Source organism: Pseudophryne corroboree, chromosome 9 (assembly GCF_028390025.1).
Source record: "Pseudophryne corroboree isolate aPseCor3 chromosome 9, aPseCor3.hap2, whole genome shotgun sequence".
Classification (NCBI taxonomy): domain Eukaryota; kingdom Metazoa; phylum Chordata; class Amphibia; order Anura; family Myobatrachidae; genus Pseudophryne; species Pseudophryne corroboree.
The window spans coordinates 102,595,603-102,617,153 of NC_086452.1; the positions used below are offsets into that span (position 1 = coordinate 102,595,603).

Here is a 21,551-nt window from a genome sequence, read left to right on the forward strand (position 1 = left end):
GTTGTGCAAGGTTCTGCTGCCCTTTGAACTTGCCACACGTGAAGTCAGTTCAGACACTGCCAGCCTGAGTCAGGTCATTCCCCTCATCAGGCTTTTGCAGAAGAAGCTGGAGACATTGAAGGAGGAGCTAACACGGAGCGATTCCGCTAGGCATGTGGGACTTGTGGATGGAGCCCTTAATTCGCTTAACAAGGATTCACGGGTGGTCAATCTGTTGAAATCAGAGCACTACATTTTGGCCACCGTGCTCGATCCTAGATTTAAAACCTACCTTGGATCTCTCTTTCCGACAGACACAAGTCTGCTGGGGTTCAAAGACCTGCTGGTGAGAAAATTGTCAAGTCAAGCGGAACGCGACCTGTCAACATCTCCTCCTTCACATTCTCCCGCAACTGGGGGTGCGAGGAAAAGGCTCAGAATTCCGAGCCCACCCGATGGCGGTGATGCAGGGCAGTCTGGAGCGACTGCTGATGCTGACATCTGGTCCGGACTGAAGGACCTGTCAACGATTACGGACATGTCGTCTACTGTCACTGCATATGATTCTCTCCCCATTGAAAGAATGGTGGAGGATTATATGAGTGACCGCATCCAAGTAGGCACGTCACACAGTCCGTACTTATACTGGCAGGAAAAAGAGGCAATTTGGAGGCCCTTGCACAAACTGGCTTTATTCTACCTAAGTTGCCCTCCCACAAGTGTGTACTCCGAAAGAGTGTTTAGTGCCGCCGCTCACCTTGTCAGCAATCGGCGTACGAGGTTACTTCCAGAAAATGTGGAGAAGATGATGTTCATTAAAATGAATTATAATCAATTCCTCCGTGGAGACATTGACCAGCAGCAATTGCCTCCACAAAGTACACAGGGAGCTGAGATGGTGGATTCCAGTGGGGACGAATTGATAATCTGTGAGGAGGGGGATGTACACGGTGATATATCGGAGGATGATGATGAGGTGGACATCTTGCCTCTGTAGAGCCAGTTTGTGCAAGGAGAGATTAATTGCTTCTTTTTTGGTGGGGGTCCAAACCAACCCGTCATTTCTGTCACAGTCGTGTGGCAGACTCTGTCACTGAAATGATGGGTTGGTTAAAGTGTGCATGTCCTGTTTATACAACATAAGGGTGGGTGGGAGGGCCCAAGGACAATTCCATCTTGCACCTCTTTTTTCTTTAATTTTTCTTTGCGTCATGTGCTGTTTGGGGAGTGTTTTTTGGAAGGGCCATCCTGCGTGACACTGCAGTGCCACTCCTAGATGGGCCCGGTGTTTGTGTCGGCCACTAGGGTCGCTTATCTTACTCACACAGCTACCTCATTGCGCCTCTTTTTTTCTTTGCGTCATGTGCTGTTTGGGGAGTGTTTTTTGGAAGGGCCTTCCTGCGTGACACTGCAATGCCACTCCTAGATGGGCCCGGTGTTTGTGTCGGCCACTAGGGTCGCTTATCTTACTCACACAGCTACCTCATTGCGCCTCTTTTTTTCTTTGCGTCATGTGCTGTTTGGGGAGTGTTTTTTGGAAGGGCCATCCTGCGTGACACTGCAGTGCCACTCCTAGATGGGCCCGGTGTTTGTGTCGGCCACTAGGGTCGCTTATCTTACTCACACAGCTACCTCATTGCGCCTCTTTTTTTCTTTGCGTCATGTGCTGTTTGGGGAGTGTTTTTTGAAAGGGCCATCCTGCGTGACACTGCAGTGCCACTCCTAGATGGGCCCGGTGTTTGTGTCGGCCACTAGGGTCGCTTATCTTACTCACACAGCTACCTCATTGCGCCTCTTTTTTTCTTTGCGTCATGTGCTGTTTGGGGAGTGTTTTTTGGAAGGGCCATCCTGCGTGACACTGCAGTGCCACTCCTAGATGGGCCCGGTGTTTGTGTCGGCCACTAGGGTCGCTTATCTTACTCACACAGCTACCTCATTGTGCCTCTTTTTTTCTTTGCGTCATGTGCTGTTTGGGGAGTGTTTTTTGAAAGGGCCATCCTGCGTGACACTGCAGTGCCACTCCTAGATGGGCCCGGTGTTTGTGTCGGCCACTAGGGTCGCTTATCTTACTCACACAGCTACCTCATTGCGCCTCTTTTTTTCTTTGCGTCATGTGCTGTTTGGGGAGTGTTTTTTGGAAGGGCCATCCTGCGTGACACTGCAGTGCCACTCCTAGATGGGCCCGGTATTTGTGTCGGCTACTAGGGTCGCTTATCTTACTCACACAGCTACCTCATTGCGCCTCTTTTTTTCTTTGCGTCATGTGCTGTTTGGGGAGTGTTTTTTGGAAGGGCCATCCTGCGTGACACTGCAGTGACACTCCTAGATGGGCCAGGTGTTTGTGTCGGCCACTAGGGTCGCTTAGCTTACTCACACAGCTACCTCATTGCGACTCTTTTTTTATTTGCGTCATGTGCTGTTTGGGGAGTGTTTTTTGGAAGGGCCATCCTGCGTGACACTGCAGTGCCACTCCTAGATGGGCCCGGTGTTTGTGTCGGCCACTAGGGTCGCTTATCTTACTCACACAGCTACCTCATTGCGCCTCTTTTTTTCTTTGCGTCATGTGCTGTTTGGGGAGTGTTTTTTTGGAAGGGCCATCCTGCGTGACACTGCAGTGCCACTCCTAGATGGGCCCGGTGTTTGTGTCGGCCACTAGGGTCGCTTAGCTTAGTCATCCAGCGACCTCGGTGCAAATTTTAGGACTAAAAATAATATTGTGAGGTGTGAGGTATTCAGAATAGACTGAAAATAAGTGGAAATTATGGTTTTTGAGGTTAATAATACTTTGGGATCAAAATGACCCCCAAATTCTATGATTTAAGCTGTTTTTTAGTGTTTTTTTAAAAAAACACCCGAATCCAAAACACACCCGAATCCGACAAAAAAAATTCGGTGAGGTTTTGCCAAAACGCGGTCGAACCCAAAACACGGCCGCGGAACCGAACCCAAAACCAAAACACAAAACCCGAAAAATTTCAAGTGCACATCTCTAATAATTAACCCCCCCCCCCCCCCCCCTCACTCTTCCCCAACCCAACCACCCACTTTCCCCGCACTTAACAAAAAATATTGGTGAGCAACACTCAGCTGGCCCGCTGATACAGGCTGAAAGTCTGCCTTACCGGCCTCCGGCCTCTATTGTACTGCACTCACATGAGTAGGCTTACTAAATGTGGATTTCATTTCTGCTTTTTAAAAAACAAAACGCACATCATTTGAAAGAATATATAAATAATATAATATTGTTTTGCCTTTTGAATGCTTTAAAAGATGGTACAAATATGATACTTGATAAATCAGCTGGTGATATCTGCCTGTGATAATCCCAGGCTTTGATGAAGAGGACGATACAATTATGAGGCTTATCACCAGCCAAAACACCTGTTTTTGCCATCAATAGGGCTGAAACCTGGAACCTAGATGGCTGTTGGGATATACACAGGTTCTTTGTTCTGTACCCTACTGTAAAACTCCACTTGTGGAGTTTGGTGTATTCCTGGCTTGAACATAGGGCCTGATGCAACAGTATATGCTGATACCAATGCCCGCGCAGATTCACGACTATCGGGAATCTGTGCAGGTGCTGGATCCATCCTGCCCATGTGCAGAACGGGTCATGAGTGATAACACCCAGTCTCCCTTCTGACTCTGGGGGGGTGCGGGGACGTCAACAGATGGTGTTTCTGGAAATGGGGGCATACCGCCCCGTTTTTAAGAGTGGCAAGGCCAGGGTCATAATGGGTCATAATGGGCACAATAAACATAATGCAGGGTTGGTGCAGCCATTTTGGGTAATAACTTTCACTGGCTACATATCCCACTCCTGAAAGGTACCAGGCTAGGCAGTCATTTGGGGTGTGCTACATGGGTTACATTGGCTTACCCTGGGTGGAAAAGATAACCCTAGAAGAGATGACCCAAAATGGGGAAGTTGCAGTGTACTAAAGCTAGATGCCATAGCCCTTACATAACCATTAGATCCATGTATTTTTCATCCCACCCATGGGCGTACCGGGCGAGGCAGCCTTTTTTTGGCGTGCTACAATGGTTACTGTGTGAGAGATAAGCCATGCAAAGAACTAAGGCAAATATGGGTAACTGATACGTGTGTAATATGATAATAATATGCGTAGTATGCAAACCAGACTGTGTGGTGAACGTCGCGGAACCACATACTCTGATAGGGTCCTGTGGCTCACATGGGAGTGGATCCAGGGGTCTAGAGTGGGAGTTCAGATGCAGGAACAGTCAGAAAGGCATCAGGGGCATGGTGAAACTGGAAACATGGAGTCAGAAAGCAGGTCAGGCAGCAGTCACTGTCAGCGGTGGAATACCATGGTGCCGACACTAGCATTCACTGCTCCAGCAGCCCAGGCCGTGTGGAGGGGACTAAAGATGCGACACGGAGCCCTGTGCTGGGGCAGCCGGCCAATGTAGAGTGGACCGCTGGGCGCCCTCACTGGGTAGGCTCGCTCCATGCCGGAAATCACCACAGATGGCAGGGGAGACCACTGAGCAGTGTGGCCGGGATTGAATTTTGGCGTATCAGCATAGACGGGTAGGCAGCAGGCAAGCTCACATGATCTCAGGGTGGGGCTGCAGAGAGGTCAGTAGGTGCAACCGCTGAGTCCTGAAGCTGCAGCAGTGTGAGCACAGTCGGGTCCAGCAGCTAGGCCGCAGCGGGCGGTGGAATGCAGCCAGCTGGGAATAAGAAGCTAGCCAGTTGAAGCGGCAGCGTGTCTACAGCCGAAGGTCCATCAGCCAGGAACCCAAGATCAATATTTGCAGCTATAGGGGGTTAGTCATAAATATTAAGTATTCCCCAAATGTATGAGGAGGGACCGTTGCCAACTGATTTACCAATATCCGAAATGCAAAGCATTCCCAATATTGGCCCCCTTCAGACTGTGGTACCCCATTATAGCCTATGGGCTAGAGATCGGGGATATAGTTCCGGGAGGGGTTTCCTAGGAACCCTCCGCCAGAAATGGCTGCTGTGCATGGCTGTCAGGATGACGATGCATACGCACAGCCTAGGTACTGCACTCAACACACTGCAGGGACGGGCTCCTGTACATTAATCTGATATGATCACATTGCGCTAGTATCGCGCCCACATCGTTTTGCATGAGCGATCATAAATAAATGGACCCCTATCACATGAAAACAGTAGGTACAGGTGACCCTGGCCTACTATAATGAGCTTACAATCTATGTCCAGTTTTTTGAACAACTTCTGTATCATTTTCTGAAGGAACAAAGCTGTCCAGCCATCCAGGCAAGAGTTAGACGGCGCTGTTCACATGAAAAACATGTTTAACATTTCACTCACTCGCTATAAAAGGGATTATTTCGGAAGAGAGAAGCGGGTGATTGAGGACTTTTCAGGACATAATTGTGAGATCTAGTAGGGATATTTGAGGATATGGTGTGCTATGTAAGGCACAGACAGCAGACCCTGCCGTGCCAAAATAGTCCTGCTATCCTTTTATCATATTAATAGAAGGTCAACCTCATCTGTTGAAGTCATGTTACCAATTTACATAAAGGGAAGATAATGTATGTATGCATAAGGTTACAGCGCACGTTAAAGAGGCGAATGCGGACAGCTCTGGAGATAGGTGAGTAGAGAGTAATGACAGATCCTGTTTATCTATGAAAGCTGCTAATTAGACAGGGTTCATACAATATCGGAGAGCTGACTACGCGGCATATGTTAGAGTGGGATAAGAAGGTGTCTAAGAAAAGCGTAATGGTTCGATAATGTCACCGTGCTGATTAGTAATGACTTCAGCTGAAACCGTCTGCCTGTGAAATTCTTTTAGACTGAGCATTCTGACTTTAACCCTTCGCTAGCAGAGCTAAGCCGCATTATGCAGTCCCGGCCACCAGGACACAGGTCACATGGAAACCATGCAGATGAGATTGCTCTGTATAACATAATCATTCCCAGCACTGGAAATCTCCTGACCTGACACATACAGATAAAAAGCTGGAGAGTGACAGGAGCAGTGTTAGAGGATTTGTGTGGAGAAACGGGCACATTTTATTTCAAAGTCCATTGGTTTTACGTAAAGCCTGAAGTCATCTGTTTCCACTGCTGTAAATAGAGAAGCTCCTGTGCACCAAATGCTTTCTGAAGACTTAAGGGGGTAATTCAGAGTTGATTGCAGCAGTAAATTTGTTAGCAGTTGGGCAAAACCATGGGGGTCAATATGACCTGAACGCTCGCTGCAGTTCTTCGCAGCGCAGCGTTCAGGTCAGAATTGCGCATGTGCCGGCGCCTCAGTGTGCGCCGGCGCATGGCTGACTGCCGACAGCTGTCATTGCCTAGCGATCACATCTGCCTGACTGACAGGCAGAGGCGCTCGCTGGGGGGGGGGAGGCGTGGCTGTACCGTGCGGGGGGGCGCAGCAGCTGTGTGACGTCACATGCAGCCGCTGCGAGCCGGGCAGCGATGAGTAGCTCCCGGCTGGCCACAGGAGCTGAGCTGGCTGGGAGTTACTCTACAAGTACAAAACCATCGCCGCTGTGCGATGCTATTGTACTTGTGCTGGGGGGGCCGGCCTGACATGTGGGGCGGACTAGCCCTGTGCTGGGCATCCCCCGTATATCAGGGAAGATGATCGTAGCTGTGCTAAATTTAGCACAGCTACGATCAGGTCGGAATGACCCCCCCATGTGCACTGCAGGGTGGGGCAGATATAACATGTGCAGAGAGAGTTAGATTTGGGTGGGTTATTTTGTTTCTGTGCAGAGTAAATACTGGCTGATTTATTTTTACACTGCAGTTTAGATTTCAGTTTGAACACACCCCACCCAAATCTAACTCTCTGCACATGTTATATCTGCCCCCCACCCCCCCTTCCTGCAGTACAACATGGTTTTGCCCAACTGCTAACAAATTTGCTGCTGCGATCAACTCTGAATTACCCCCTGTCCATATCATTCTCTTGCAGTGGTCTATAAATGTGTGTGTAAGAAATAAATATATATATATATATATATATACACATATATATATATATACACATATATATATATCTCCTATATATTAGCCCAAATCTGACTCTGTGCCTGGCCGTAACGCTGGGCGGAGTGACAGCGGTGGGTGGAGTCACAGAGCCCGCCCACCACATGTGCAGCAAGTCTCTGCTCCTGCTGCCTGTCCATCTCACACCCCTTCCCCCCCCCCCCCCCCCAGCGTCTCCGACTCCCCGGCCGCAGCGCCGGGGGAACAACAGCTGCCACCACAGGAATAGACAATATGAGGGACGGGTGGCGCAGGAGAAGGCTTTCATAGCCCTCCCTGCGCCGCGTACACAGACCCGCCGCCTCCTCCGCACACATCTGGCTATCAGCTCTCCTGCTGTGACAGGAGCCGAGTGCTGCAGTGACATCATCTCCTGCAGCACTCGCCTCCTGTCACAGAGAAGAGCCACACACACTACAGTCTCCGGGGGCTGCCAGCATCTACAGGCAAGCTGGAAACACCCCCGGAGCGAGAGAGAAAAGACCCGCGAGGCCACGCCCCTTTCACAGCAGGTCACGCCCCTTTTCGGCAGCGGGGGGGGGGTGCGAGATGTGTGTAACAGTAACACTGACCCGGTGACGCCTCTGGACACTACTGTTTACCAGCCTGCAGCAGCCGCCCACAGCCTCAACGGTGAGTCCCTCCGGCCATCCTACTACCCACTGATTCTATGTGTGGGCGCCACTTTACACAAGTCTCCTCTTCTGCTGCCCTCCCCCTCCACTACTTTCCCCCCTCTCTTCATCAGCTTCCTCACTGGGGACCCTCCCTGCCGACCCGCGTCTCTATATCCTCTCCCTACCGCCCCGCGTCTCTCTATCCCCTCCCTACCGCCCTGCGTCTCTCTATCCCCTCCCTACCGCCCCGCGTCTCTGTATCGCCTCCCTACCTCCCCACATCTCTCTATCCCCTCCCTACCGCCCCGAGTCTCTCTATCCCCTCCCTACCGCCCCGCGTCTCTCTATCCCCTCCCTACCGCCCCGCTTCTCTCTATCCCCTCCCTACCGCCCCGCTTCTCTCTATCCCCTCCCTACCGCCCCGCGTCTCTCTATCCCCTCCCTACCGCCCCGCGTCTCTCTATCCCCTCCCTACCGCCACGCGTCTCTGTATCGCCTCCCTACCGCCCCGCATCTCTGTATCGCCTCCCTACCGCCCCGCGTCTCTCTATCCCCTCCCTACCGCCCCGCGTCTCTCTATCCCCTCCCTACCGCCCCGCGTCTCTCTATCCCCTCCCTACCGCCCTGCGTCTCTCTATCCCCTCCCTACCGCCTTGCGTCTCTCTATCCCCTCCCTACCGCCCGCGTCTCTCTATCCCCTCCCTACCGCCACGCGTCTCTGTATCGCCTCCCTACCGCCCCGCGTCTCTCTATCCCCTCCCTACCGCCCTGCATCTCTTTTTCCCCTCCCTACCACCCCGCGTCTCTGTATCCCCTCCCTGCCGCCCAGCGTCTCTCTATCCCCTCCCTGCCGCCCTGCGTCTCTTTCCCCTCCTTGCCGCCCCGTGTCTCTATATCCCCTCCCTACCGCCCGCGTCTCTGTATCCCCTCCCTACCGCCCCGCCTCTCTCTATCCCCTCCCTACCGCCCCACGTCTCTCTTTCCCCTCCCTACCGCCCTGCGTCTCTGTATCCCCTCCCTACCGCCCGGCCTCTCTCTATCCCCTCCCTACCACCCCACGTCTCTCTTTCCCCTCCCTACCGCCCCGCGTCTCTCTTTCCCCTCCCTGCTGCCCTGCGTCTCTCTTTCGCCTCCTTGCCGTCCCACGTCTCTGTATCACCTCCCTACCGCCCCGCGTCTCTGTATCACCTCCCTGCCGCCCCACCTCCCTCTATCCCCTCCCTACCGCCCCGCGTTTCTTTCCCCTCCCTACAGCCCCGCGTCTCTCTATCCCCTCCCTGCTGCCCCGCATCTCTCTTTCCCCTCCTTGCCGCCCCGCGTCTCTCTATCCCCTCCCTACCGCCCAGCGTCTCTCTTTCCCCTCCCTGCTGCCCTGCGTCTCTCTTTCCCCTCCTTGCCGTCCCACGTCTCTGTATCCCCTCCCTACCGCCCCGCGTCTCTGTATCACCTCCCTGCCGCCCCACCTCCCTCTATCCCCTCCCTACCGCCCCGCGTTTCTTTCCCCTCCCTACAGCCCCTCGTCTCTCTATCCCCTCCCTGCCGCCCCGCATCTCTCTTTCCCCTCCTTGCCGTCCCGCGTCTCTCTATCCCCTCCCTACCGCCCCACGTCTCTCTTTCCCCTCCCTGCCGCCCGAGTCTCTCTTTCCCCTCCCTACCGCCTCTCTCTTTCCCCTCCCTACCGCCCCACGTCTCTCTTTCCCCTCCCTACCGCCCCGCATCTCTCTATCCCCTCCCTACAGCACCGCGTCTCTCTGTCCGCTCCCTACCGCCCCGCGTCTCTGTATCCCCTCCCTACCGCCACACCTCTCTCTATCCCCTCACTACCACCACGCCTCTCTCTATCCCCTCCCTACCGCCACTCCTCTCTCTAGCCCCTCCCTACCGCTCTGCGTCTCTGTATCCCCTCCCTACCGCCCCGCGTCTCTGTATCCCCTCCTTATCGCCCTGCGTCTCTGTATCCCCTCCCTACCGCCCTGTGTCCCATACAGGGTCCATACCACCGGCTCCTTGATACCTCCCTGACAAACCCTGACCAGGAGGACAGGAGCCATAACCCCCTGTGGTGCCCCCCGTAGTTACCGGTATATCGGTGATGCTCCGCTCTGCCTATCCCTCACACAGCAAGCGCAGGGCGCAAGCCCAGCACCGAGCACATGACCGCGCTGCCCATGTCCATTGGCCCTGGGAGCAGCACCAGCCTGCGCACCCTCTTCCTACTGCACCTGAGGGGGCCGCGCATATAGCGCATGCACAAGGGACTGGTGCACCTGCGGCCGCATGGAGACCTTGCTTGCGCAACATGTCCGCGTTGCTACACCTGAAGGATCAGACGGTGTAGAGAGAGGACACAGCTGCCACTGTTCCTCATTGCACCAGCACTCCCCTCTGTGTCTAATAACACCATATACCTCTTCATGCGGGTATGTCTATACCACATACATCCTTATCCGTGTCCTATATATTGTTACACATACAATCACATAGTTATAGGTCCCACACCACCCCTCCACCCGCAGCATCTACATACTCCCTGCCTCATCTGCGGTCCCTCCCGCACCCGCTACATTCTGTACATCGTGCCCTGCAGGCGCTGTTCACGCCGTCGCAAGGGGCTATGCCCCCTTCACCATCGGAAGCCCTTTCGTCGTGCAATATTTAACCAGTAACAAACCTAAGAATGCAGGTAATACTCATACAAATATTGAACCCCAGCAAGGCATGCAGGGGTTAAGGGGGCGTAGCCCCTTTCGACGGTGTGAAGAGCGCTCGTAGGGTCGCGATGAAGCGCCTAGTATATATATTAGTGATGTGCACTGGAAATTTTTTGGGTTTCGTGTTTTGGTTTGGATTCGGTTCCGCAGCCGTGTTTTGGATTCGGACGCGTTTGTTTTGGCAAAACCTCCCTGAAATTTTTTTGTCGGATTCGGGTGTGTTTTAGATTCATTTTTTTTTTACAAAAAACCCTCAGAAACAGCTTAAATCATAGAATTTGGGGGTCATATCGATCCCATAGTATTATTAACCTCAATAACCATAATTTCCACTCATTTCCAGTCTATTCTGAACACCTCACAATATTATTTTTAGTCCTAAAATTTGCACAGAGGTCGCTGGATGACTAAGCTAAGCGACCCAAGTGGCCGACACAAACACCTGGCCCATCTAGGAGTGGCACTGCAGTGTCAGACAGGATGGCCGATTTAAAAAATAGTCCCCAAACAGCACATGATGCAAAGAAAAAAAGAGGTGCGCCAAGGTCGCTGGATGGCTAAGCTAAGCGACCCAAGTGGCCGACACAAACACTTGGCCCATCTAGGAGTGGCACTGCAGTGTCAGACAGGATGGCAGATTTAAAAAATAGGTCCCAAACAGCACATGATGCAAAGAAAAAAAGAGGTGCACCAAGGTCACTGGATGGCTAAGCTAAGCGACCCAAGTGGCCGACACAAACACCTGGCCCATCTAGGAGTGGCACTGCAGTGTCAGACAGGATGGCACTTCAAAAAATAGTCCCCAAACAGCACATGATGCAAAGAAAAAAGAGGTGCACCAAGGTCGCTGGATGGCTAAGCTAAGCGACACAAGTGGCCGACACAAACACCTGGCCCATCTAGGAGTGGCACTGCAGTGTCAGACAGGATGGCACTTAAAAAAATTGACCCCAAACAGCACATGATGCAAAGATAAATGAAAGAAAAAAGAGGTGCAAGATGGAATTGTCCTTGGGCCCTCCCACCCACCCTTATGTTGTATAAACAGGACATGCACACTTTAACAAACGCATCATTTCAGCGACAGGGTCTGCCACACGACTGTGACTGAAATGACTGGTTGGTTTGAGCCCCCACCAAAAAAGAAGCAATCAATCTCTCCTTGCACAAACTGGCTCTACAGAGGCAAGATGTCCACATCCTCCTCATCCTCCGATTCCTCACCTCTTTCACTGTGTACATCCCCCTCCTCACAGATTATTAATTCGTCCCCACTGGAATCCACCATCTCAGGTCCCTGTGTACCTTCTGGAGGCAATTGTTGGTGAATGTCTCAACGGACGAATTGATTATAATTCATTTTGATGAACATCATCTTCTCCACATTTTCTGGAAGTAACCTTGTACGCCGATTGCTGACAAGGTGAGCGGCTGCACTAAACACTCTTTCATAGTACACACTGGAGGGGGGGGGGGGGGGGAACTTAGGTAAAATAAAGCCAGTTTGTGCAAGGGCCTCCAAATTGCCTCCTTTTCCTGCCAGTATACGTACGGACTGTCTGACGTGCCTACTTGGATGCGGTCACTCATATAATCCTCCACCATTCTTTCAATGGTGACAGAATCATATGCAGTGACAGTAGACGACATGTCAGTAATCGTTGGCGGGTCCTTCAGTCCGGACCAGATGTCAGCACTCGCTTCAGGACTACCCTGCATCACCGCCAGCGGGTGGGCTCGGAATTCTTAGCCTTTTCCTCGCAGCCCCAGTTGTGGGAGAATGTGAAGGAGGAGCTGTTGATGGGTCACGTTCCGCTTGACTTGACAAGTGTCTCACCAGCAAGTCTTTGCACCTCTGCACAGTTGTGTCTGCTGGAAAGAGAGATACAAAGTAGGCTTTAAACCTAGGATCGAGCACGGTGGCCAAAATGTAGTGCTCTGATTTCAAAAGATTGACCACCCGTGAATCCTGGTTAAGCGAATTAAGGGCTCCATCCACAAGTCCCACATACCTAGCGGAATCGCTCTGTTTTAGCTCCTCCTTCAATCTCTCCAGCTTCTTCTGCAAAAGACTGATGAGGGGAATGACCTGACTCAGGCTGGCAGTGTCTGAACTGACTTCACGTGTGTCAAGTTCAAAGGGTTGCAGAACCTTGCATAACGTTGAAATCATTCTCCACTGCGCTTGAGTCAGGTGCATTCCCCCTCCATTGCCTATATCGTAGGTAGCTGTATAGGTTTGAATGGCCTTTTGCTGCTCCTCCATCCTCTGAAGCATATAGAGGGTTGAATTCCACCTCTTTACCACCTCTTGCTTCAGATGATGGCGGGGCAGGTTCAGGAGTGTTTGCTGGTGCTCCAGTCTTCGGCACGTGGTGGATGAATGCCGAAAGTGGCCCGCAATTCTTCGGGCCACCGACAGCATCTCTCGCACGCCCCTGTCGTTTTTTAAATAATTCTGCACCACCAAATTCAATGTATGTGCAAAACATGGGCTGTGCTGGAATTTGCCCACATGTAATGCACGCACAATATTGGTGGCGTTGTCCGATGTCACAAATCCCCAGGAGAGTCCAATTGGGGTAAGCCTTTCTGCGATGATGTTCCTCAGTTTCCGTAAGAGGTTGTCAGCTGTTTGCCTCTTATGGAAAGCGGTGATACAAAGCGTAGCCTGCTTAGGAATGAGTTGGCGCTTGCGAGATGCTGCTACTGGTGCCGCTGCTGCTGTTCTTGCTGCGGGAGGCAATACATCTACCCAGTGGGCTGTCACAGTCATATAGTCCTGAGTCTGCCCTGCTCCACTTGTCCACATGTCCGTGGTTAAGTGGACATTGGGTACAACTGCATTTTTTAGGATACTGGTGACTCTTTTTCTGAGGTCTGTGTACATTCTCGGTATCGCCTGCCTAGAGAAGTGGAACCTAGATGGTATTTGGTACCGGGGACACACTAACTCAATAAATTCTCTAATTCCCTGTGAATTAACGGTGGATACCGGACACACGTTTAACACCACCCAGGCTGCCAAGGCCTGAGTTATCTGCTTTGAAGCAGGATGACTGCTGTAATATTTCATCTTCCTCGCAAAGGACTATTGGACAGTCAATTGCTTACTGGAAGTAGTACAAGTGGTCTTCCGACTTCCCCTCTGGGATGACGATCGACTCCCAGCAGCAACAACAGCAGTGCCAGCAGCAGTAGGCGTTACACTCAAGGATCCATCGAAGAAATCCCAGTTAGGAGAGGACTCGTCAGACTTGACAGTGACATGGCCTGCAGGACTATTGGCTTTCCTGTCTAAGGAGGAAATTGACACTGAGGGAGTTGGTGGTGTGGTTTGCAGGAGCTTGGTTACAAGAGGAAGGGATTTAGTTGTCAGTGGACTGCTTCCGCTGTCACCCAAAGTTTTTGAACTTGTCAATGACTTCTGATGAATGCGCTCCAGGTGACGTATAAGGGAGGATGTTTCTAGGTGGTTAACGTCCTTACCCCTACTTATTACAGCTTGACAAAGGCAACACACGGCTTGACAAATGTTGTCCGCATTTCTGTTAAAAGAATTCCACACCGACGAGGTGATTTTTTTTGTAATTTGACCAGGCATGTCAATGTCCATATTCGTCCCACGGTCAACAGGTGTCTCCCCGGGTGCCTGACTTAAACAAACCACCTCACCATCAGAATCCTCCTTGTCAATTTCCTCCGCAGCGCTAGCAACACCCATATCCTCATCCTGGTGTACTTCAACAGTGACCTCTTCAATTTGACTATCAGGAACTGGACTGCGGCTTCTCCTTCCAGCACTAGCAGGGGGCGTGCAAATGGTGGAAGGCGCCACCTCTTCCTGTCCAGTGTTGGGAAGGTCAGGCATCGCAACCGACACAATTGGACTCTCCTTGGGGATTTGTTATTTAGAAGAATGCACAGTTCTTTGCTGTGCTTTTGCCAGCTTAAGTATTTTCATTTTTCTAGCGAGAGAATGAGTGCTTCCATTCTCATGTGAATCTGAACCACTAGCCATGAACATAGGCCGGGGCCTCATCCGTTCCTTGCCACTCCGTGTCGTAAATGGCATATTGGCAAGTTTACGCTTCTCATCAGACGCTTTTAAGTTAGATTTTTGGGTCATTTTACTGAACTTTTGTTTTTTGGATTTTACATGCTCTCTACTACTATTATTATTATCCTTTATTTATATGGCGCCACAAGGGTTCCGCAGCGCCCAATTACAGAATATGACATTGGGCATCGGCCTTGGCAGACGACGTTGATGGTATTTCATCGTCTCGGCCATGACTAGTGGCAGCAGCTTCAGCACGAGGTGGAAGTGGATCTTGATCTTTCCCTATTTTACCCTCCACATTTTTGTTCTCCATTTTTTAATGTGTGGAATTATATGCCAGTAATATATCAATAGCAATGGCCTACTGTATCATACTGCTATATATTATATACTGATGGTCAGCAAAATTCTGCACTGTCTACCTACTATATAATACTGCGCACAACTAAAATGCACCACAGGTATGGATGGAAAGTATACTTGACGACACAGAGGTAGGTAGAGCAGTGGCCTACTGTACCGTACTGCTATATATTATATAATGGTGGTCAGCAAAATTCTGCACTGTCCTCCTACTATATATACTGCGCACAACTAAAATGCACCACAGGTATGGATGGATAGTATACTTGACGACACAGAGGTAGGTAGAGCAGTGGACTACTGTACCGTACTGATATATATAATATACTGGTGGTCAGCAAAATTTTGCACTGTCCTCCTACTATATAATACTGCGCACAACTAAAATGCACCACAGGTATGGATGGATAGTATACTTGACGACACAGAGGTAGGTAGAGCAGTAGCCTACTGTACCGTATTGCTATATATTATATAATGGTGGTCAGCAAAATTCTGCACTGTCCTCCTACTATGTAATACTGCGCACAACTAAAATGCACCACAGGTATGGATGGATAGTATACTTGACGACACAGAGGTAGGTAGAGCAGTGGCCTACTGTACCGTACTGCTATATATTATATACTGGTGGTCAGCAAAATTCTGCATTGTCCTCCTACTATATATACTGATATATACTGCGCACAACTAAAATGCACCACAGGTATGGATGGGATAGTATACTTGATGACACAGAGGTAGGTAGAGCAGTGGACTACTGTACCGTACTGCTATATATTATATACTGGTGGTCAGCAAAATTCTGCACTGTCCTCCTACTATATAATACTGCGCACAACTAAAATGCACCACAGGTATGGATGGATAGTATACTTGATGACACAGAGGTAGGTAGAGCAGTGGACTACTGTACCGTACTGCTATATAATACTGGTGGTCACTGGTCAGCAAAATTCTGCACTGTCCTCCTATACTACAATGCAGCACAGATATGGAGCGTTTTTCAGGCAGAGAACGTAGATATTTTCAGCACACTGAGCACAGATATTTGCAAGCACACTGAGCACAGATATTTGCAGCACACTGAGCACAGATATTTGCAGCACACTGAACACAGAAACTGAGAGAACGCTGCACGTCCTCTCCCTATCATCTCCAATGCACGAGTGAAAATGGCGGCGACGCGCGGCTCCTTATATAGAATACGAATCTCGCGAGAATCCGACAGCGGGATGATGATGTTCGGGCGCGCTCGGGTTACCCGAGCAAGGCGGGAGGATCCGAGTCTGCCTCGGACCCGTGTAAAATGGGTGAAGTTCGGGGGGGTTCGGATTCCGAGGAACCGAACCCGCTCATCTCTAACAGCAACACATAGTTTCCGCTCCCATTGGCAGGTTATAGGGGTTCTTGTGGCTGCCGCATAGCTGTGTAGACTCTTTTGGTGCAACAAAGCATCCGAAACAGCGGGATGATGATGTTCGGGCGCGCTCGGGTTACCCGAGCAAGGCGGGAGGATCCGAGTCTGCCTCGGAACCGTGTAAAATGGGTGAAGTTCGGGGGGGTTCAGATTCCGAGAAACCGAACCCGCTCATCACTAATATGTTGTATATGTATATATATATATATATATATATATATATATATATATATACATATATATATATTGTTTTTCTGGCACAGGCCATCAAAAAGTCTTCTTATGTCTCTGATACTGTATATCAGTATGGGTACGCAGGTAATCAGAATAGGACAAAGGCCCTCATTCCGAGTTGATCGCTCGCTATCTGCTTTTAGCAGCAGTGCAAACGCTAAGCCGCCGCCCTCTAGGAGTGTATCTTAGCTTCGCAGAAGTGCGAAAGAAAGGATCGCAGCGCTGCTACAAAAAAAATTGTGCAGTTTCAGAGTATCTCTAGACTTACTCCTAGCTAGCGATCACTTCAGTCTGTTTAGTTCCTGTTTTGACGTCACAAACACGCCCTGCGTTCGGCCAGCCACGCCTACATTTTCCCAGCCACTCCTGCGTTTTTATCTGGCACGCCTGCGTTTTTATACACACTCCCAAAAAACGGCCAGTTACCACCCAGAAACACCCACTTCCTGTCAATCACTCTGCGGCCAGCAGTGCGACTGAAAAGCGTCGCTAGACCTTGTGTGAAACTGCATCGGCTTTTGTGAAAGTACGATGCGCGTACGCAGTGCGCACCATACGCATGCGCAGAATTGCCATTTTTTTACCTAATCGCTGCGCTGCGAACGAAAGCAGCTAGCGATCAACTCAGAATGAGGGCCAATGTTCTGCAGAGCTCTATGAAGATTTGCATATTAATCATTTCTGGTTGGATGTTTTCAGTAGAGATGAGCGGGTTTGGTTCTCAGAGAACCGAACCCCCCCCGAACTTCTCTACCCGAGCCCGTATCCGAGTCATGCTCGGGATTTCCCGCCTGACTCGGAAACCAGAATGAGGCAAGACGTCATCATCCCGCCGTCGGATTCTCGCTGGGTTTGGATTCAATATAAGGAGCCGCGTGTCCCCGCCATTTTCACTCCGGCATTGGAGAGTGTAGAGAGAGGACATGTCTCTATCCTCAGTGTCCTGCATCAGTTCAGTGTTAGTGTCTTGTGCTGCATCAGTCCAGTCACAGTGGTGGTGTACTCTGCTGCCATATGTCCAGTGCTGCTGTATAAGTCCAGTCCACTGCAGTGGGGCTGTGTTGTCTGCATCAGTCCTGTGGTGGTGTCCCTGTGCTGCTGTATGTGTCCAGTGGTACTGCCGTATACGTCCAGTGATACTGCCGTATAATTCCAGTGATACTGCCGTATATGTCCAGTGATCCTGCCATATAATTCCAGTGGTACTGGCGTATAAGTCCAGTCCAGTAATACTGCCGTATATGTCCAGTGATATTGGCATATTTGTCCATTGATAATGCCGTATATGTCCAGCGGTACTGCCGTATAATTCCAGAATTTTTTAAAAATGACAGGGACGTGCAGGAGATCCTGTCAGTGGATTGAAAAATTGCGGGCCACTTTCGACATCCAGCCACTGCATGCCACTACTAGATGGTCCAGGTGGTTGTGTCACTGAGCTTAGTCATACAGCAACATTGGTGCATTTTTTCTTCTTCTTTGCATCATGTGCTGTTTGGGGCCTATTTTTTAAATCTGCAATCCTGTCTGACACTGCAGTGCCACTCCTTGATGGGCCAGGTGTTTGTGCTGTACACTTGTGTCGCTTAGCTTAGTCATACAGTAACCTCGGTGCACCTCTTTTACTTCTTTTCATCACGTGCTGTTTGGGAACTAGTTTTTAAATCTGCCATCCTGTCTGACACTGCAGTGCCACTCCTAGATGGGCCAGGTGTTTGTGCCGCACACTTATGTCGCTTAGCTTAGTCATACTGTACAGCCACCTTGGTGCAACCTTTTGACCTAAAAACAATATTGTGGGGTGTGAGGTGTTCAGAATAGACTGGAAATGAGTGGAAATGAATGTTATGGAGGTTAATAACACAGTAGGATCAAAATTACCCCAAAATTCTGTGATTTTAGCCGTTTTTATGTTTTTTAAAAAAATCATCCAGTTCCAAAACCAAAATCAAAATACGAAAGGGTGGTTTTGGCAAAACCAATCCAAAACCAAAACACGAGTGGGGATTTAGAACCAAAACCAGAACACAAAACACGAAAAGAGTCCGCCGCACATCTCTAGTTTTCAGTATCAGTATTGCATGTTTTAGGAAGCAGCAAATATAATGGATCCTACAGATACGGCAGACGGGCAACCCGACGGCGGGGGGGGGGGGGAGTTTGGGGGTGACGGGGGAGTGAAGTTTCTTCCACATCGTTAATCATTGGTGCCTACACACTGCACGATATGAATGAGTTCTCGTTCATTAATGAACGAGAACTATCATATCGTGCAGTGTTATCTGCCAGTGTGTAGGGTCCTTAAGCATACGTCCCAACTGTCCCGATTTTCGCGGGACAGTCCAGTTTTTTTGGGACTGTCCCGCTGTCCCACACGTGGGCCACGGTGTCCCGCGGTGGGGAGGAGGGGCAGTTGGGAGTCTCCTGCACTCGCTGCTCTGCTTAGCAGAGCAGCAGTGAATAGACGCTGTGCGCATGCAGATGATGGGGCAGGCTTTTCTGTTGGAATTACTATGCAGGGCAATGGAGATGGTGGAACTAGTTCCCTCTACGGGATCAGTACTAAATGCCGCCGGTCGGAATCCCGGCGGTCGAAATACCGACGCCGGAATCCCGACCACACAATCCCGACAGGGGTGGTGAGCGGAACGAAGCCCCTTGCGGGCTCGCTTCGCTCGCCACGCTGCGGGCACGCTTCGCTTGCCACGCTGCGGGCACGGTGCCTCGCTACGCTCGGCACACTATTATATTCTCCCTCTATGGGTGTCGTGGACACCCACGGAGGGAGAATATGTCGGGATTGTGGCGGTCGGGATTCCGGCGTCGGTATTTCGACCGCCGGGATTCCGTCCGGCGGCATCCTGACCGCATCCCCCCTCTACCATTAGAGGTGGTGGAACTCAGTTCCACCTCGTTCCCCCCACTTTAACCCCTGGGTATAACACACCCATTAACCGCCTCAGTGATATGAACGGAAATCTCCCGGGCTAGCCAGCGCTGGCTATCCTGGAAGATTTCCGTGCATACTACCTCCTGATTCCCTGGGGACAGCCGTGCAGCCCAAGAATCAGCATACTCAATAATAGAGTAAAATGGCTTATGCTGATTCCCGGGCGCTGTAAGGCAGCCAGAAATCAGCACTGGGGCTGGCGATCCCCGCAGGCAATTGCCAGGTTGATAACCTCGCCATGCCCCGTCACCTTCTCCCCTGCTCCTATGCCAAATCCCCCCACCCCCCAAGGTATGTTTTTAAATTGGAAACTTGCCACTTAAGGGGTTAAACAACATTGGGCCTCATTCTGAGTTGGGAAAGCACAAGTAATTGTGCAGCTAGATACAGTAAAACCATGTTGCAGGGCAGGTGGGGGAAATGTAACATGTGCAGAGAGATTTCAATTTGAGAAAGGTGTCTCCACACTTGAATCTAAACTTCAGTGTAAAAATACAGCTGTCCAACAGTTGTGGACTACATGTGAAAGCAGCCAGTATTTACCCTGCATGCAAGAAATGTATGTATTTGCACACCTTGCATTGTATCATGGTTTTTCCAAGTACACAGTTCCTTGCTCTTTCTTTATTCCCAACTCAGAATTAGGCCCAATGACTCTTATGCTGGCAATAAGCAAATAATAGTGCTACAATAAAATAGTGAACACACATCTCACCAATGGAATTACAGTACATACTGTAAGTCCTGTTCATACAACCTGTGAGCATGCAATTTCCAAACCTATTAACCATCTTTCAATTTGCTCTTCTAAACCAGCAGTGAGTGGATAAATAAATGGATTTACTGACCTGTGAGAAAATCAGGGTCGGGAACAGGTTCAGATATCTCTTCGTGACATTGAGTTTCTGATGGTATAGTCGCTACGAGTAGACCATCTGGTAGCTGGTGCTCCAGACCACGCGCAAAGTTATTCTGTCTGCAATAGAATACAGCACATGTCAATGACGACGGAGGGTGTGTGTGTGTGTGTGTGTGTGTGTGGGGGGATATTCCTCCATTAGAAAGATTCTTAGAAGAGGTTGCAGTTATATTTAAAAACAATATAGAGTCACTGGAGATACCGTTCCGAGGATGGACCCAAAGTGTCTACAGGTATATTAGTGATGTTAGGGTACCACATTGTATTTGTACCATGATGTGCATAGCCAGACATGGAGGCGGCATCTCATGGGGAATAAATCTCCCTGTGTGCTTTATTTATTAAACCCCTTATAACATTGCTGAAACTGCAATACATCTTGCCCTACACATCATTATTATTAGTATCTGTGATGACCACATTAGAAAGAAGTGTTCCATCAACAGGATGTCATAAGCACATATGCGCAATGACCAAGTCCTAGAATAATGTGCTATAAATGACACAGTGACTACTAGTGCTGGTACATATATATACCTGTATGTACTGTACAATAAGGGGTACATTTACTATAGCTTCTAAAAAGAGAATTGGTGATAGACATCATCTGATCATCGTCATCATCTGATCATCATCATCATCATCATCATCATCATCATCATCACCGCCAAGTCTCCATGGGAAATAAATGAAAAATATTCTTCACCTAAATGAACCCTTCAGCAGCTGCCCTGGTGCAATTTCCCCGGTCTGATTATTGTAGCCATAAAAGAGCTCTCCGAAGAGTGTCTGGTTCATGGGCACCTCAGGAATGTCCCCGCAGTGTGCTCCTCCAGGGCAGGACTCGGAGACCAGGTGACATGACAAGCCATCTGGGCCTAGTTTATAGTCCTCGATACAGCTGCAGGAGAAACACAGAAATGTCAGTAATGGATTCCATGCCCTAAACTACAGAGACTTAGTGGATCTATCCTCAAACAATGAGTTCTTGCATACAGCCAGTGGAGCTGAGATGGGGGAAAGCGGGTCCTGATGGAGTGGTCCAGAGGGGGCCCAGGTGCGCCACTCGCCCCATTCCCCCTTACCTGTCAGCACCTTCTGACAAAGTGTCCCCAGCCTGGGCTGCGGTGATTGTAGGGAGTCTTCCTCGGTCTGTGCAGCGGGGATGGGGGTAAGCGGGAAAACCGATTGCACCGATTGTGTGTCCCCCCCCCCTTGATATACTCATGGTTGGGGGCACAATGGCGCCCTCCCTCCCTGTG

At 50.2% G+C, this 21,551-nt stretch overlaps 1 protein-coding gene across 4 annotated transcripts in view; it reads right to left on the reverse strand.

Moving 5' to 3' along the window:
* The window catches only part of ASTN1 (astrotactin 1), a 689,393-nt gene that overhangs the window by 143,225 nt on the left and 524,617 nt on the right, over nt 1-21,551 (reverse strand). For all 4 annotated transcript variants that reach the window (XM_063939709.1, XM_063939708.1, XM_063939711.1 and 1 more), the window contains 2 exons: nt 20,996-21,190; nt 20,219-20,346 (listed from right to left, as the gene is read on the reverse strand). In XM_063939709.1, coding sequence (XP_063795779.1) covers nt 20,219-20,346; nt 20,996-21,190 — 323 coding nt within the window. The remainder of the gene's footprint in view (nt 1-20,218; nt 20,347-20,995; nt 21,191-21,551) is intronic.